This window comes from Xenopus laevis, chromosome 1L, assembly GCF_017654675.1.
Source record: "Xenopus laevis strain J_2021 chromosome 1L, Xenopus_laevis_v10.1, whole genome shotgun sequence".
NCBI lineage: Eukaryota > Metazoa > Chordata > Amphibia > Anura > Pipidae > Xenopus > Xenopus laevis.
The window spans coordinates 77,965,755-77,985,294 of NC_054371.1; the positions used below are offsets into that span (position 1 = coordinate 77,965,755).

The 19,540-nt window shown below is 38.9% G+C and overlaps 1 protein-coding gene across 2 annotated transcripts in view; it reads left to right on the forward strand.

The window, feature by feature from the left end:
- Positions 1 to 5,625: 5,625 nt before the first annotated feature.
- slc9b2.L (solute carrier family 9 member B2 L homeolog) overlaps positions 5,626 to 19,540 on the forward strand; it is a 34,873-nt gene continuing 20,958 nt past the window's right edge. Inside the window, exons 1-6 of one of the 2 annotated variants that reach the window (XM_041590665.1) lie at positions 5,626 to 5,925; positions 14,484 to 14,610; positions 15,837 to 16,017; positions 17,916 to 18,086; positions 18,947 to 19,089; positions 19,266 to 19,393. In XM_041590665.1, the coding sequence (XP_041446599.1) occupies positions 14,494 to 14,610; positions 15,837 to 16,017; positions 17,916 to 18,086; positions 18,947 to 19,089; positions 19,266 to 19,393 (740 nt within the window). In that variant the 5' untranslated portion in view covers positions 5,626 to 5,925; positions 14,484 to 14,493. Of the gene's footprint in view, positions 5,926 to 14,365; positions 14,611 to 15,836; positions 16,018 to 17,915; positions 18,087 to 18,946; positions 19,090 to 19,265; positions 19,394 to 19,540 lie in introns of those variants that run through there. The other variant, XM_018251953.2, reaches the window with a different exon arrangement.

Below are 19,540 nucleotides of genomic sequence, written 5' to 3' on the forward strand. Positions count from 1 at the left end.
CTTTAATTACCACCACACCTACCTAGGATAGCTACTGAAGATTCATTTTAGATTTTTGAAAAACTATTTGTCTTGTAAGATATAAGTCATCCTTAGTTACCTATGTTGGTGGACTCTGGAAGACAGCTGTAATTTAAGTCAGATTGGAGTCGTTGTGGCTAGGATTAATGGACTCATACTTCGCAGGCTTTCTAAATCATACCACAAAGTGTAGTGGAAGGTAGATATCGTAAGTTGTCTAATATCAGAGGGGAGACTTAAAATATATGCGGTCCAGGTGTCAAAGAACCTATCAGTTTGGATAGTTTTATTTAGGGAGGCTTCCAACCAATCCATGTGGAACAGAAAATGCAGTTTGTTCCTAACTAAGTTCATAGATAGTGGGGTAGAGGAGAGCCAGTCCTGTAGTATGGCTTTTCTGGTTGCTGCTGCTAGTCTTTCTGCTAGTGCTTTGTTAGCTTTAGATACTTGCTGTGTCCCTCTGATTTTACTTAATAGAGCCCACTCTATATTGGGCGTGAATGTTTGTTTGGTTAGTGAGTGCCAATATTTGTATACTTCTTGCCAGAATGCATTAATGATAGGGCAAGACCATATACAGTGTATCAGTGAGGCTTCCATTTCTGAGCATCTTAGGCATGTTGAATTGGATAGCATGCCCATTTTAAATCTCTTTAGGGGAGTCAGGTATGATTGATGTAGCAGTTATAAGGCCATGAACTGGTATTGGCTACATGGTATTAGTATCATGGAGTGGGAGTGGAGTTTATATTGCAATATATTTAAGCTGGCCAACTACATCAAAGTCATCCCATATCTGGCCAGTCCTACGCTCATCTCATTCATTAAGAATTCTATTGCTTCATTATACATTTTATAAATGTAAAATGCAACTTACTAGCTGTTTCAAAGTTAAACTCCCAAACTTGGCTTCCCTTTTATTAGACACCAGTGGGATCACCTGACTATAGCTGGGAAGGGTGGGGGCTACAACATGGAGCTGACCACTGCTCCTGTTTGTTATAGGAATCCAGTCCACCTAAAGCAGTGATCCTCAACCAATGGCTCGCAAGTAACATGTAGCTCTTGGACTTGCATGTTGCTCCCATTGGCCTCAAAGCAGGTCCTTATTTTTATATTCCTGGATTGAAGGCAAGATTTGGTTATATAAAAACCAGGGGGCAGATTTACTCGAGGGCGAAAATGTGCCAGCGACCGCTTCGCATCCATCGCTACACTTCGCCAGGGTAAAAATTCACTCAGACAACGCTAATTCACTGGAATGCGGAGTGGGCGGCGAACACTGGTGATGTTTCGCTAGCGTTACTTCGGCAATGTGAGCAATTGAAAGTGAAGATGTGCTAGCGTTCATTTCTGCCTAGCACAAATTCGCTAGAGGTCTTGCGCTCAGGTTAATTTGCATACGTGGGAAATTTCAAGTTGAATGGATGTATATGTTGCAGCAAATACACGTGTGTCTTCAGGTCCCGTGTCCAATGAAACTAACAGTTCTACAGATATTCTGTATAAGAGTTATGATCTGGAATTCTTGGAACCAATGGTTTCTGGATAATGGATCTTTCTCTAATTTGGATCCCCATCCCTTAAAGTGATACTGTCACTAAAAAAACTACTTTTTAAAATATGAATGTGCATTAAAAGTTACCTATAGGTCATGATGTTTTTTTGCTGAGAGGTTTGTTTTTGTAAGTAATTGTTTCTAAACCTGTAAGTAAAAGTTTCTAAACCTGATTTTTTTTTGCCAACCTGACTGTCCCATCTCAGCCTGTCAGTTAAAGTTTCTAATGCTAACGGACTCCTGCTGCACAAATATGGCAGCCCCCTCATACAGGAACATGGGGCATCAGACAGGTAATGTAAAATCATCCTCATACCTCCCAACTGTCCCTTTTTCGGAGGGACAGTCCCTCTTTTGACAGCTCAACCCGCAGTCCCTCATTTGTACTGGAAAGTCCTTCTTTTCTCTGCACTGAACAGCCAGAAAAAGAAACAAAGTTTCTCACTTAATTGGCTTTTAGCAGAGAGCACAGAACAGCTAACAGGTGCAAATAAGATACTTTGTAACAATTTTGAGACGCAAAAACATAACCTGCCAAATTTTGTAAAACAAACATGGTAATTAGGGGTGTGGCCACAGAAAGGGGTGTGGTCAAAAAATTGCTGCGCTAAGTGTGGGAAAAAATTTTTTGTCCCTCTTTTTACTTCCAAAATGTTGGGAGGTATGCATCCTGCAAATACTTTATGGCAAAGTTATAAGTAGCCTTCAAAGGCAATATTATAATATATGTAAAAAAAGAGTTTAACTTCTGGTGTCAGTATCTCTTTAAGTCTGCTAAAAATTATGTTAACGTCAAATAAACTCATTGGATTGTTTTGCCACCAATATGGATTCATGCAGCTTAGTTACCATCGGTACAGGTATTGGACCCTTTATACAGAATGCTCGGGACCTGTAGTTTTTCAGTTATACAGACCTTTCCGTATAACAGATATTTCCTTTATTTGGATCTTCATCCCTTAAGTTCACTAGAAAATTATGTAAACATGAAATAAACCAAATAGGCTGGTTTTGCTTCTAATAAGGATTAATTATATCTTAATTTGGATCAAGTACAAGGAACAGTTTTATTATTACAGAGAAAAAGGAAATCATTTTGTATTATTTGGATAAAATGGAGTCTATGGGAAATGGTCTCTCTGTAAATTGGAGCTATCTGTATAATGGGTTTCCTGATAATGGATCCTATACCAGTTCAAGGTATTGTTTTATTATTACATAGAAAAAGTAAATCCTTTTTTACAAATTCAAATTGTTTGCCCAAAATGGGAGATTTACTATCTATACTATCTATATCTATACAATAAGTCAGATCCTTTTGAATATATGGTTGTGTACGGAAATAATGTTTTTGTTGTGTTATTGTCTAACTAAAGCTATCTATTGTAGAGTGCATTATAAATGACTAATTTTCCATTTTTCTCAGGAAATGGGAGGCAAGAGTCATCCATGCTATTTTCAAATTAAATTCCTTCATGTGATTTAAATTTCCACTTTCCAGAGGAACCATGCCTAAAAGGAAGCTTATTTTAAAAAAAATTCTAAATTAAGTATACCTGAAAAACAATTTTTACAAAGTAAATTATTTCCAGAATGGGATTTTACTCTAAAGACTAACTTTTGTGCATCATCAACAAAATCCAGTGCAAAGTGCATGGTACGGTGTTAGCAGGGCAGCCCTGTGAAATTCCATTGCGACCTGTGTCAGCAGATGTAGATTGACTTGTGCACACAAGGTCCAAGGACATAATCCATGTTTTTGCTATGGACATTGTAGATTACAGAGAGAGACATTTTAATAAACAGGCAAAAGAAGCATCAGAGCAGGGGGCCCTCTATCAAACTTTTCATCTGCTAGAGCTTTAATTAATTCTCTTTTTACTTAATTTCATTACATGTTTCTAAAGGGTCTTTACTGGAGAAATCATTTCTTATGTTATCCTATTTAGGGCAGAAACACACAGGCATTTTTGGGGAGATTAGTCGCCCGGCGACAAATCTCCTCTTCTCTATCTTAGTTTGGATCAAGTTCAAGTTACTGTTTTATTATTACAGTGAAAAAGGAAATCAAATTTAAAAATGTTAATTATTTGCTTATAATGTAATTATTTGCTATAGGAGATAAAATGGAGTCTATGGGAGATGGCCTTCCTGTAATTCGGAGCATTCTGAATAAGGTTTCTTCCAAGGAACAGTATCATTAAATAATGTAAGTGTAATAAGAGTGTAATTAAAATAAAATATACTGTTGGCCTGCACAATTAAAATTAGTGTGTTTGCTTCATAAACACTACTATATAGTGAATTGTAAATTATAAGGATATTATAAATGTCCAAGGAGTTCCATGACCATAAAACAGGTCATAGAACTCTGCGGTGACTTCTAATATCCTCATATTTTTCAACAGGGAGTACTTTATCATAATACAGGATATTCATGGCTCTTGTGTATATATATTTAACACAACACACTTAGCAGCACTCTCAGGATAAAATGTAGCGTAGATGTGCATGGCCTTAAAGGGATTGCCGATATTCTCCTCCTGTATAAAAAAATGTAAAAAAAACACACAGAGGCAGCACTCACAAATTGCAAAAGTGTATTAAGTGAAAAGAATAAAAATTACAGGCTATGTTTCGTGCAAGCAACGTGCCATTTGTCAAGCCAAAAAGTAGTATATAGAAATTCACATGGTCATACGCTTCTAAAAGGGCTCACTAAAGGGCTCACAGGAAATGACTTCACACTGAGTGGCTGCTGTGTAGCCATTGGGGCAGCCACTCAAACTGAAATAGGGTGAAATGGCACAGGTTAACTTGCAGATAGACTTTGTAGAATACAATGGGTTTAGTTCTTAACAGGAATCTAATCTAGGGTTGCCACCTTTTTGGAAAACAATACCAGTGTTTCTTGTAGGGATGCACCGAATTCAGTATTTTTGGATTCGGCCGAGCCCCCCGGATCCTTCATGAAAGATTCGGTCGAATACCGAACTGTGGGAAGGCGAAAAATTTTTACTTCCTTGTTTTCTGACAAAAAGTCCCGCAATTTCCTTCCCCGCCAATATGCAAATTAGGACTTGGATTCGGTTCAGCTGGGCAGAAAGATCCTGCTGAAAAAGGCAGAATCCTGGCTGAATCCCAAACCAAATCCTGGATTCGGTGCATCCCTAGTTTCTTGTATCATTTTTTTGATTAATAAAATTAGTATCAAGCATCATTTTAGTAGCTAGGCTAGTAAAATACTATCAGGATGACAACCCTAATCTAAACACACAGGGGCATATTTATCAAAGGTTGAAGTTAAAAAAACTTCGAACTTCGAATTCAAAAAGACCAATCGAATGGAAGTCGAAGCTTTTTTGGGGTCGAAGTGGGCCGAATTCGGCCTACTTCGAATCGTATGATCGTACTTCGATTCGAGTCTTTTTAACTTCGACCTTCGATCTCCCAAACTCCCCCAATTGCCTCCATACAGGTTGTAGGAGGTCCCCCATAGGCTAAAACAGCACTTCGGCAGCTTTTAGGTGGCGAATGGTCGAAGTCGGAGTTTTAAAGAGAGAGTACTTTGAAAAAATTCGACCTTCGAATTTCAAAGTTTTTTCAAATTTGAATCGAAGTATGACTATTCCCTAGTTGAAGTACACAAAAAATAGTGCAAAATTCGAAGTTTTTTACTTCGAAACTTCACCTCGACCCTTGATAAATCTGCCCCATAGTGTATATCTGCTATGTCGCCTAAGCCTAGTTCACAATCTGGGGCATGGGTTGTTTCTGCTTTACATCTTAATCTTTTCCATCCGGAATTCAGTTGAAGGGCAGGCATATTTTTTTCAAAAGATGAGGAAAGAAATATATTTGATGCAAAATGACTACTGGGAAATTGTGGTGATTGTAATTGCACCTGTTGAAGTAAGGGACCCTAAAAATAGAGTAGGGAAGTGTCAGAGTGTTAACCAGGCCCGGACTGATAATCTGCCCGTTCGTGTGTCTGCTCCGGTTCCTCCCCCCTCTCCTGCATGACACACTCACGTCTGCAGCCCCTCCCACCTCCACAGAGCAGTGTAATATAGCAGAGCAGAGGTGGGGGCAGGACTGCAGAAATTTTGAGTTAGTGGGCGAGCACACCCACCTGACGTCATCACACGCTGGACTATTTACAGTGGACTGGAGAGCTGTATTATTGGACTGGAGAGCTGTATTATTACTGGGGGATGCTAGAGAGAAGTATTTTTTTCAGAGCTGGTGCTGAAAGTGGATTGGAGTGTGGGTCAGCAGTAGGTCAGCAGTGGGTCAGCAGTGTCTCATCAGTCTGAAGAAGAAGAAACAGCAGCAAAGGCTCTGAGGTGACCAGCATTTCAAATTCTGTGGTGGGCAGTGGTGGGGGGGGTGCATCTGTACTGTACATTGTGAGCTGTGTGGCACTGAATGTTTTTTAGCCTGCTTCAGACACAGCTGTTCCTATATGTAACATTATGGTTTTACTGTAATTTAAAAGGGGAGGTAGGGAACAGTGTTTTTTTTCATCAGGAAGGCAGAAGCTGTGACAAACATGATATTAGCCTTATGTTGTAGTTATAAGTGTGACATGGAGGCTGCACAGTTTTAGTGGAGTGTGTTATAAAATGTCCTATTTATAGCAACTTTGCAATTGGTCTACATATTTTAACTTTTTTTAAATTAATGCTACTTATTTCTGCTTTCAAATGGGGGTCACTTACTATTGCTCTGAAAGGCTACAAATGTATTGTTATTCAGTAACTCATGTATTGCTATTCATAGGGGTATATTTATCAAAGAGTGTGAAGTTAGAGATTGCCACAGTCCACTAATGTAAAATTCCGCCACTCTCCATTCATTTCTATGGGATTTTGAAAAACGTATATCAAAGGATGAACTTTCACACATTGACAAATACTCATAAAAAATCATAATAAATCCCATAAAAATGAATGGAGAGTGGCGGAATTTCACATAAGTGGACTGTGGCGATCTCTAACTTCACTCTTTGATAAATATGCCCCAAGTCCCTCATTCAAGCCACTGCCTAGTTTCTAGGAAAAACAAGACCCTAGCAACCACATAGCTGCTGAACAAAAAATATATAACTGGAAAACCATAAATAATTATCAGTTGATTTTTTTTAATGAATTATTCTGTATGATCTATGGAATTATGGAGATACTGTACTTTATTATTGGAATTGCATTTGCCACCTTGCCTTTAATAAATAAACTGTGGCTGATTTACTAACTAATGTTAAATTGCTCCAGAGCAGTTCCTTATAACAGCCACTTAGACCTTCACTTTAATTTCAAGCTGTTTATTGATTTCTATAAGCAACTGCACTGATACATTTTAGCACATACATTAGTATGTAAGTTCTGCTGGTTTTATTAGTTTGAGTGCCCTTTTGAAGGCTTAGAATTTGTACTTAACTACATTAAAAAAGACACTACAGTGTACCATATAAAGGCACACGTCTGCAGGCTGAGTTATACAGGGAACTCTGAGTATCACTCATGTATTATAAGGGATAATGTACCCCCCTACTGTAAATGATAAGGATATTAGAAGTCACTGAGGGGTTCTGTGACCATATAAAGGCACAAGGCTGCAGGCTGAGTTATACAGGGAACTCTGAGTATCACTCATGTATTATAAGGGATAATGTACCCCCTAATGTAAATCATAAGGATATTAGAAATCACTGAGGGGTTGTTCTGTGACCATATAAAGGCACAAGGCTGCAGGCTGAATTACACAGGGAATTCTTGAGTATCACTCATGTATTATAAGGGATAATGTACCCCCTACTGTAAATGATAAGCAAACATAAATGTAAATACCTATTGGTATGTATCTTACAGGATGCATTATTAGTTTTCCTTTTGCCCAGAAACTAAAATGTACTCCTGTATTTGTTTATGACTCTTATGATTGGAATGTGGAGCTAACAGAAAAGCTGCCTTTCTTAACAAAAATTTTGCAGCATGTGCGATAATCAGAATAAGATGGATCTGAAAATAACTCGAAAACGGAAAGGTGGCGCTGAAAAAGTCAGAGAGAAGAAGAGGAGAAATCTAGAAGCAGACGCTGCTAAATGTGCAAAATTATCAGATTTATTCTTCCAGAAAGTTGCTGACCCTGGACCCTCATCTATGTCTACTCATGCAATTTGTACTCCATCACCTCTTTCTGCTCTAGAAGATGACACCTCGGGGCAGATGTATGAAGGGTCGAATATCGAGGGTTAATTAACCCTCGATATTCGACTAGGAACTAAAATCGTTCGATTTCCAATATCGAAGTCGAACGATTTAGCGCAAATCCTGCGATCGAACGATCGAAGGATTATTCCTTCGATCACAAAATCTCAGGCAAGCCTATGGGGACCTTCCCCATAGGCTAACATTGACTTCGGTAGCTTTTAGCTGCCGAAGTAGGGGGTCGAAGTTTTTCTTAAAGAGACAGTACTTCGACTATCGAATGGTCGAATAGTCGAACGATTTTTAGTTCGAATCGTTCGATTCGAAGTAGTAGTCGAAGGTCAAAGTAGCCCATTCGATGGTCGAAGTAGCCCAAAAAACACTTCGAAATTCAAAGTTTTTTTAATTCGAATCCTTCACTCGAGCTTTGTAAATGTGCCCCCTCATGTCCTGCAGCTGATCTTGTTGCATCCACTCCAAGTCCTGGGGCTGCTCCAGTGGTCTTCTCTTCATGTCCTCTCTCTGCTTCTGAGATGTGCACTGTACCCCCCAAAAATGCTTATGCTGTTGGTTCTTCTACACCAATTGATTATTATGCAGCTGAAAATTCATCCGCTGAGGGTGCTCCTGCAGCTATCATTTCATTACATGCTGCTTCTCCTGTGGCTAGCACTTCATCAGAGGCTGTTGCATCTGTTGCTTCATTACAGGATGCTTCTCATGTGTTTGTTGAAAAAAACTCTGCAGAAAGTGAACATTTAACTTTTAACTACTTTTCACGCCCAAACAAAAGTCAGCTGTCTATGTTTTTTAGTTACCACCCCAAACAAGACACTGCTAATCTTACAGCAAAAAAGCATTTCTATCGTAAAGATGGAACAAATCGAAAGTGGCTAACATTCTACAGTATGAAGAAAGAAGGGCTTTTTTTGCTCTGTTTGTCTAGCATTTTCAAAGCCTACAACAAACAATTCTTTCATTGATGGAACTACAGACTGGAGACACGTCCATCAACGAATAGAAGAACATGAAAAAAGTGTAAGTCACCAAAATAGTGCAGAAGCATATTTTTTAAAGGCTACCAGTGGAGACATAAGCAGCCTGATAAATCACAATCAAATGTCGGCACATCGTGAGCAGGTCAGAAAAAGACGACAGATTTTAGAGAGAGTGGTGAGCATTGTCAAACTTATTGGAAAATGTGGCCTTAGCTACAGAGGAGACAAATTTGAGACAGCATACACCCTGCAGGATCCTAACCTAGACCATGGTAATTTTCTTGAGCTGGTTCTCCTCCTGAGTAAATATGACATCTGTACTCAAGAACATGTCCATGAATGCATAGAAAAAAGTAAAAAGAGGCATTCCAAGGGAACTAAGGGTAGAGGTTCTCTATTAACACTGCTTTCACACCCCCTAATAACACCCCATTCCGCATCTTTTCCCCAAAGTTTCCTTCCAGCCAGGTCTGTCTGTTCATGTCCAGCCCCACCCTCTACTCGCTTATAAGCTATCGATCAGAAATGGGCGGTATTTCGGCCTAGTAAACACCCCCCTCCTCTCTGCATTGGATGCCGCTGGCAGCGTCTCTCCCGGTGTAAAAGAAATTAATTCAGCGGGTGCTGGTCCCAGTGATACACTCTGATGCTTTCGTGATGGAGCGTCTTGTTAAGATGAACTTGTGACTGGAAAGCCGCCCCTATTGGTCAGAGAGGAAGCTGAGGCTGAACGAGAAGCTGTCACTGAGTTGGGGTTCACAAATTCGTAGGGGCTGATCTTCCATCCCATCCTGAGTGTCTTGCCTGCTGCTGCTATAGTGCTGTGTGTGCTCACTGGTAAGCTCTGATCCGCCATGAGCGTGGATGTGCTTTGTGTCACTATTTATAGCCAGGTCAGCGGCAGAGATGTTATTGCAACACATGACTGTGTCTTTCATGTCGCCACTGAGTAGCCAGAGTCTGGGTTCATCTGCCTGTCTCCCTATCTCTCACGTTCTCTATGAACTACAACTCCCAGCAGCCCCCAAAATTCAGTAGTAGCTTGAAGCCTGCAAGCTGGTCATACAGATCCATCACATGGACAGGCCCAAGAACTACCAGCAATGGATATTCATTGACTATATCATTTCAGTACTAAATGCACCGCTGCTTGTGTTCAGCTGGCAAAATAAGTTACAGTCTCATTCATCGCTTTGTGGGTTAGTTTATTGGGACATGCTGTGTAGCCTGCTGATATAATGGGGCATATTTATCAAAGGGAAAATCCAGAGTGAAATTTTGCCACGCTATTCATTTCTGTGGGGTTTTTCAAAGGCTGAACTAGGTATTTATGTATATAACATTAAAAAGAATAAACTCTATCTACAGAGGAAGCAGACCCTGCGGCTGCAGGGGAGCCCAAGAGTTTTAGGGGGCTATGTAAAGCCCTAATTAATGAGCCAGTTTAATATGTATTGGTAAAATGGGACAACCTCTGTAAATTTGGGGTATGCCTCAAATTAATTTGCTGTGGGGCTCAATAACATCTAGTTACGCCACTGTCCAAGATACATTTCTTATTTAAGGGGGTGGAATTCATTTTTTTACATAAAAAAAATGTTAGTGTTGCTGTTACTTTAAGATGAACTTGTGACTGAAAACATATATATGCCCCCCAAAATCCCACAGAAACAAACAGAGAGAGAGGCGGAATTTAACGGACTGTGGGCAACTTTCAGTTTCACTCTTCCACATATGTTTATATATCTACACCCCATGGATTCAAATGATAATGAAACTCTGTGTTTTAGGTAGTATCTTATATATATATATATTGGATCATTTAAGAGCACTCACGGGTGTTGTGAAAAATACTTTTTTATTGGAGTGTTACAATCTACCCCACATCAACGCGTTTCGGTTCTCTCTGAACCGTCGTCAGGTGTTCAGAGAGAACCGAAACGCGTTGATGTGGGGTAGATTGTAACACTCCAATAAAAAAGTATTTTTCACAACACCCGTGAGTGCTCTTAAATGATCCAATATGCAAACCTTTGAAGTAGCACCCGGGGCTTGATGTTTTGAGGGTGAGTGCCGGTTCTACTATACTCCATATGTGTGTGCTTGACAGGACTGTAAACCTCCTGTAAGTGGGTACACAGCAGATGTCAGCCAGAATACACTCAACAACAGGCAGATCTCAGTTTAGGTATAGGTAACTATACCTGAGCAAGGCAGTTTTCCCCAAAAACTTGTGCTTTTCATTTCTGCTTTTCAAATAAACGATGTAAACGATGTAGGACGATAGCTCACCAAGAATTCTGCAACACATACTTATTTCTCTGTCTTTATTATTGCACCTTGTCATAGATAATGTATTATTTAAAGGAGTGGTGTATTGTGCAAATACACACCCACAGATTTGCATGTAGTATTTATACAAGGGTTTTAATTTAACTAAGCACACATCGTCTTGGAAACACACTAAATTGTACGCTAGAGTAGCTACGAAAGCCTAATCTGACATTTTTTGTATCGGAAAAACACACAGAGGTGGTGTGTGAAGCTGTGGAGTGTGTGGCAGAGTTCTAAAGGGACACTATTTACTTAGGAGCACAATTCCATGTCCTCATAATGGAATGATTGATTCAAGTTGATCCAAAAAAGATCAGAAAAATAAAATGTATTACCGCAACAATCAATTCATAACGAATCACACATTGGATCAAATGTATACAAGTATCCGTTGAATGCACTGTCCAAAAAGTAGGTTTGGACATTATCAATATTCTAGCTATATAGCTCAAATCCACTGGGAAAAAAATTGAATTGTCCGTAGCCTACTATGGGATTGGATACCTCAGACCAGTCTTTTGGGGGGTCTCAGGATTGGTTCCCATGAAGGCTCAGTAGGGGGTTTCATATTCATAGTTTTTTTTCTTTTTTTGGACATACTGTAATTTAAAGGGGAACTATTGTGAAACTGAAAATTTAAAGGGATACTGTCATGGGAAAAATGTGTTTTTCAAAATGCTTCAGTTAATAGTGCTGTTCCAGCACTGTTATAGTGCTGTTCCGTTTCTCAAAAGAGAATACAGAGTTTTTTTATATTTAATTTTGAAATCTAAAATGGGGCTAGACATATTGTCAGTTTCTCAGCTGCCCCCAGTCATGTGACTTGTGCTCTGATAAACTTCAGTCACTCTTTACTGCTGTACTGCAATTTTGAATGATATCACCCTTCCCTTTCCCCTCAGCAGCCTAACAGAACAATGGGAATATAACCAGATAACAGCTCCCTAACACAAGATAAAGGTTCCCCTGCGACATTCAGTTACATTGAGTAAGAGAAACAACAGCCTGCCAGAAAGCAGTTCCATCCTCAGGGCAGAGACACACGTAAAGATTCGGGGAGATCTCCCCGGAAAAGCCTTCCTGTCTGCTAGAATCTAAATTGCCGGCGGGATGGCACTTGGAGTGCTTCGTTTTCTCAAAGTCGCCCAAAGTTGCCTCATGAGGAAACTTCGGACGAATTCGAAAAAATTAAGCGATCCGAGTGCCATCCCGCCGACTATTTTGATTTTATATTGCGGGAAGGCAGTTCAGGGAGATTAGTCGCCCGAAAAATCTCCTGGAATATTCGCTTGTGTCTCTGCGTGTACGTGCGTCTCTGCCCTTAAGCTTTCTAAAAGCACATGACCATGCACAATTACCTGAGATGATCAGTACTAGAGGTGAAGAGGGGCCCTGCCCAAAAGAGTTTACAATCTAATAGGCACATTTACAATCTAAAAGATTATTAGAGCTTGCTCAAATAACTATTTTGAGCACAACCACTATCAAAATAACTGGCTTTGGTACAAACTCTGCATGTAGAGAAACTGGATTTTTGGTGATTTTAAAAGAGTGAGCTCTAACACCGCTACTAGGCAAAAGTAGCCCACCTTAAAGGTTATATTATTTAAAATCAGATTTCTGACTCCTTCGTGAAAAAAAATGAAGAGAGACATGTATGAGTTGATTATTTCTAGAGCGGTTCAGAATATGTAATTGATTATGTTTTAAAAAATTCCGATTTCAGTATGATAAAGCTCATATTTTTTATTTATTTTTTTTAAACTTGTTTTTATTGCAAGAATAAAACGAAATCACATGATACAATAATATACGTTTCCATAAAGCAAAAATTGTAGTGATTATAATATCAAGTAGAAAACAGTTAAACAATTTTCTCAAACAATCAGCTCAATTATGGTGTATAGCATGGGGGTAGGTCCTATGGGGATCAGTCTAAATAGGAGGTTAGCAATCTGTTAATCCGATGACTCCTGGGAGGTGCAGTATCAGGTTGCAATTGTTCTTGTTGTAACGCTATTAGATATTGGGATGATTCCACGACCAAAGGGTTATCTTAAAGCTCATATTTTTAATGTATGTGATAGTTCCCCTTTAACAATGCGCCTTTAGATCACAGTAGACTCAACCAGGTGCCACATCTGTTACAGAACTGTATGTCCCACCAAATTCCTACCGGTGGAATCTCTAGTTCTACAGCAACACTTGAGTTGCACATTCATGTTGTAGTAATTTGGGCTCCCCTGCAAAAAAAAAATCTACTGAAGGGGCCCAGCATAAACAATTCCTTTCTCCACATGCCCCCGCTCAACCTGCTGATGCCACACCTAGGGGCATATTTATCAAGGGTCGAATTTTGAATTGAAAAAAACATTGAAATTGGAGTTCAAAAAGACCAACCGAAATTACGTTGAATACGTTTAATTTTTGGTCGAATAGATCTGTACTCGACCATATTCGAATTGTACGAATCGAAGGAATAGGGCATTTGATCGAATTCGATTCAAAGTTTTTCCCAAAAAAAAACGTCCACCAATTGACTCCAAATAGGTTCTAGAAGGTCCCCCATAGGCTAAAACAGCAATTCAGCAGGTTTTAGATGGCAAATGGTCAAAGTCGAATTTTTAAAGAGACAATACAAAATTAATTTCAGTATTCTAATTTTCTAATTTTTTTCAAATCCAAATCGAATTTGGACTATTCCCTAGTCGAAGTACACAAAAAATAGCTCAAAATTTGAATTGTTTTCACTTGAAAATTCACCTCGACCTTTGAAAAATCTGCCCCCCTAATGTACCTCACCGCAACACTATTTTACATAGTAAGTTAGGTTGAAAAAAGACACACGTTAATCAAGTTTTACCTTTTAAAAATATATATATAAAATACACAAAAGCCATGAATGTCTTGTAAATTATATCCTTATAACCGGTAACTAGTGATGTCATTTTTGTCACATGACAAAACTAAAACTTGTGTATTATTATAAATAAAGTACCCCTTGTTGGAAAATATTAGGATATTCGAAGTAACCTCGGAGTTCCATGACCTGTATAAAAGACCTTTTTATATGGTCATGGAACTCCTCGGTGACTTATAATAATATCCTAATATTTTACAAGAGGGGAACTTTATTCACTATATATATATATATATATATATATATATATATATATATATATATATATATATATATATATATATATATATTTATAACCTGCCTAAATGCTAGTTGATCCAGTTGAAGGTAAAGGGGGCTGGGAAGGGAGTATTACGTGATTGTAAGTAATGTATATGTAAGTAAGTGGCAAGTCATTTATCTTGAAAATGGTTTGTGGTCATGAATAATGTGTTGCTCTGCAGATCTATCAGGATGGAAGATTCAATATTTGGTGGGAACAAAGCAGGACAACTCAAAGATGCTCCCACGGAGAGTGCTGATTGTAACAATATGGTAACTGAGGATGGGATCCAAATAGAGCAAAATAAGGTAATATAAGGTAACAGGAAATTATAAAAATTATACTATAGTATATAGTTTTAAAGGGGTTCTAACACCATCTGTAGAGCTATCCCACTACGCCCCCTAGTTATCTATAGAAGTTGCAGAAAAACATAATTATAGATTCAAGAAAATTCAGCAGTGAGAATTCTACTGACCAAAAACTTTTTGCACTTCCTATATGCAAAAGAATTGACCAATGAAAATGCTGATTCCCAGCACTTTGTCAGGCATCTTGCTGTTATCTTACTTATAGAGATTATTGTGTCATTTTTTTCAGTATATAACACCATAATCACGCTGATAATCACCATGATGTTGCTGAACTACAGCTCACAGAATGCCTTAACTTTGAGGTTACAATATGTTACATTATTCTGTAGCCCAGTTACAGTTGAATAAAACTTGTTTGAACAGTGTAGCAGGGTGTAGTACCTTTTTTTTAGCCAGGTAAACATTAGACCTCTGTCAAGATCTTGTTTTTTTTACACAGAATTGCAGGTTAATTGTAGGCACGTACTAAAAAAAAATGAAAGTGTTTTAAAGTAATGAAAATATCATGTAGTGTTGCCCTGCACTGGTAAAACTGATCTGTTTGCTTCAGAAACACTACTATTGTTCATATAAACAAGCTGCTGTGTAGCAGTGGCGGAAATTGAAAAAAGGCTATATGGCACAGGTTAAATAGTGTATAACAGATAACACCATTATGTTCTACAGAGCTTATCTGCTAACTGCTGTGTAACCTAAACCTTTTCTCCTTTCAATGGCTGCCCCCATTGCTACCCAGCAGCTTATTTATATGAACAATAGTAGTGTTTCTAAAGCAAACACACCAGTTTTACCAGTGCAGGGCAACACTGCATTATATTTTTATTTAAAACATTTTAATTTCTAATTTTTTTGATGTTACTGTTCCTTCTGACATGCGCCAATGTCAATAGGCATCAAGTTAGCAGATTGTGGGTAGGAATTGTGTAGTACGAGCACAGCACGAAAATCAAAATGAGCATGGTTTTAGTGTCCTTCCCAGCAGAATCACATCTTGTACCGCAAAGTAGTGGATTCAGTTACCATTCTTGCAATAGTAAGAAAGCATGTTATTCAGCAATAAAGCAAGAAAACACTCAACTATAAAATGGGGGAAATGCCATTTTTATCACATTAAGAATTGTCATTATCAATGAGTAACACATTTTATGTTTACTTTGTAGGAAATTCCTCTAGTGGCCTTGAAAGTTCCAGATGGAATTGCCCTCAGAGATGATTGCACACTGATGAGTAGCGATGAACAGCTGCCGAAAGGAACCCAAACTCAGTCAAACACCTGCATGAAGATTAGAAGAGTATTTGCCTGTCCTCCACAAGGATGTTTCTCTTTGGCAGTTACAAATGGTACTTCTACCAGTAGAATTTTATGAAAAATAAGATACTTTGATCATAGTATACTTTAATTTATTTTTTTCCAGTTCAGATTTAATATACAGCATTTGTATAAAGAATAATGCACTCATGTTGTAAAATGTAAATATATTGGAGAATGTTGAGGCGTATATAAACAAACCACTGGTGACTTCTGTGGGTCATAGAAGGTGGAAAGTTTTTTCTTATAAGTCTAGTAATCCCTAGTAGCCCATCAACCTGTTTCAAATGGGTTCAGAGACCCCCATTTGAATGTTGGAATCAGTCAGAAGAAGAGGGACAATACTCTAAAAACTATAGAAAAGAAAAAAATGAAGGCCAGTTGAATAGTTGCTTAGAATTAGCCATTCTGTAACATCCTAAAAGTTAACCTAAAGCTGAACCACCCCTTAAAGGGGAAGGAAACCTAGTCAGCGCCAACCCCCCACCCCCCCCTCCCGTTTGTTGCCCACCCTCCGTCCTCCCCCCTGGCCTACCTGTCCCGCTGGGCAAATGCCCCTAACTTGTTACTTACCCTTCTGCGCAGGTCCAGTCCAGGGAGTTCACAGACGACATCTTCTTCCACGCGATCTTCTTCCTGCTGTGAACTGCGTTTTCATGCGCAGTAGGATCATTTCGCCGGTACGGATCTACTGCACATGCGCCAAAAGTCACGCAGTAGATCGTACCGGCGAAATGATCCTACTGCGCATGCGCCGTTCAAAGCAGGAAGAAGATCGCGTGGAAGAAGATGTCGTCTGTGAACTCCCTGGACTGGACCTGCGCAGAAGGGTAAGTAACAAGTTAGGGGCATTTGCCCAGCGGGACGGGTAGGCGAGGAGAGAGGGAGGGAGGGTGGGCAACAAACGGGAGGGGGGGTGGGGGCTTTTGCGCCGACTAGGTTTCCTTCCCCTTTAAAGTTGAAATTATAACAGGGGAGCTGTTTTGTACAAAGTAAATAACAATACAAGTACAGGTATGGGATCGGTTATCCGGAAACCCGTTATCTAGAAAGCTCCGAATTATGGACAGGCCGTCTCCCATAGACTTAATTTTATTTAAATAATCCAAATTTTTAAAAAATATTTCCTTTTTGGCTGTAATAATAAAACTTGATTCAAACTAAAATATAATTAATCCTTATTAGAAGCAAAAAAAAAACAGCGTATTAAGTTTATTTAATGTTTACATGATTTTCTAGTAGACTTAAGGTATGAACATCCAAATTATGGAAAGATCCGTTATCCGGAAAACCCCAGGTCCCGAGCATTCTGGATTACAGGTCCCATACCAGGAAATTAACTTCACAAAAAGGGACTATAAAAACAATTTATTTGCAAAATTAAGGGGCCGATTCATCAAGGGTCGAATATCGAGGGTTAATTAACCCTCGATATTCGACTAGGAATTGAAATCCTTCGACTTCGAATATCGAAGTCGGAGGATTTAGCGCAAATGCTACGATCGTACGATCGAAGGATTATTCCTTTGATCGAACGATTAAATCCTTCAAATCGAACAATTCGAAGGATTTTAATCCAGCGATCGAAGGAATATCCTTCGATCAAAAAAACTTAGGCAAGCCTATGGGGACCTTCCCCATAGGCTAACATTGACTTCGGTAGCTTTTAGCTGCCGAACTAGGGGGTCGAAGTTTTTTTTAAAGAGACAGTACTTCGACTATCGAATGGTCGAATAGTCGAACGATTTTTAGTTCGAATCCTTCGATTCGAAGTCGTAGTCGAAGGTCGAAGTAGCCCATTCGATGGTCGAAGTAGCCCAAAAAACACTTCGAAATTCGAAGTTTTTTTACTTCGAATCCTTCACTCGAGCTTGATGAATCGGCCCCCAAATGTTATGATGACACTTTTTTGTTTTTGTCTTTTTAACAGCTATCATGGTGATACTAATTTGGGCAGTTGTCTGGTCTATAACTGGCCCTGAATGTCTTCCTGGAGGAAACCTTTTTGGAATTCTAGCTCTACTATTCAGTGCTGTCCTTGGGGGCAAACTCATTAGTCTCATCAAGATACCAAGCTTTCCTCCTCTGCCTCCTCTCCTCGGTAAAAAAAAAGAATCTCGCTGTGTTATAAGGTTCTTGTGATTAGATATATGCCTGCTTAAACTTAAGGGCAGAGACACGTGGCAATTCGGGGAGATTAGTCTGTCTCCCCTGCCTTCCCTTCGGCTAGAATGAAAATCGTCATCGGGGTGGCACTCGGAGTGCTTTGTTTTCCGAAGTCGCACGAAGTTTCCTCGTCAATGTCCAATTCCATTTTTTTCCAGGCTGTGAAATTCAAGAAATACTGTATAGAACATAGCATACTGCTCCAGATCCTTGTAACTGGATTATTGCAGGAGATGATTGTTTGATGCAGGAGATGATTGTTTGATGCAGGAGATGATTGTTTGCAAGACCACTGGTTTTCCTAAAAAATGCATATTGTATTCTTCCCAGACACAATACTAATAAATGTCTCTGTGTTTTACAGTGATACACTAAAAAACTATTCTTCAAAATATTAATGTACAGTAAAAGTTGCCTATACGTCATGCTGATCATTTTTTGCTGATAGGTCTGATTTTGTAATTAATTGTGACTTGAAGTTCCTAAACCTGACTGTTATGTCCCTTCTCAACCTGTCAGTGTAGAGTTTCTAATACCAACCGGCTACTGCTGCACAAATATGGCAGCCCCCCTTATAGAGGAGCATGCGGGATCAGATAATATAAAAGCATTGGTCAAATTATTTTATGCCAACATTATAAATAGCATGCAAAGACAATGTTATGATAGATGTATAAAAGGGTTTCGTTATCTCTTTAAATGTCAGTGGCATCTTGTCTTTAGGGTCCATTTGTGAGTATTTATTTCCAATATTTACAACTGAAGTTAAATAGGCGTTAACTCTTTCCTATTTAGGGATGCTGCTAGCTGGTTTTCTTATAAGAAATATCCCTGTCATCACTGACCAAGTCCAAGTTCATCATAAGTGGTCTGCAGCTTTGAGAAATATGGCATTAGCCATTATATTGGTACGAGCTGGCCTTGGGTTGGACTCAAAGGTATAATTTAGTTCTTTTGCTTCTTAAACTTTTATTAATAACATCCAAACTTGACAAGGAAACTGCACTCATAGTTCCCTGTACTGTTGCAGGGATTGATTTAATTGTAAAGATGTATATTTAAGGTAAAGCTTTTATTTTAATAGTATTAACATTTTGTCCCTTCTCTATTGCAGGCACTAAGAAAACTGAAGGCAGTCTGTTTGCGCCTTTCCTTTGGTCCCTGTACTGTAGAATCTTGCACAGCAGCTGCTGTCTCTCATTTTATAATGGGACTCCCCCTGACTTGGGGATTTATGCTGGGGTAACACATTTTCTCAATCTTCCTTTATTGTCCCCTACAAACGTGTGGTTAGGTACTTACATAAATAATTCTTTTTTCCAAAAGCATAAACTTAATTTCTCTCTCATTTTTCAGTCTGGTATGCTGGGAAGATATATATCTTGCTGC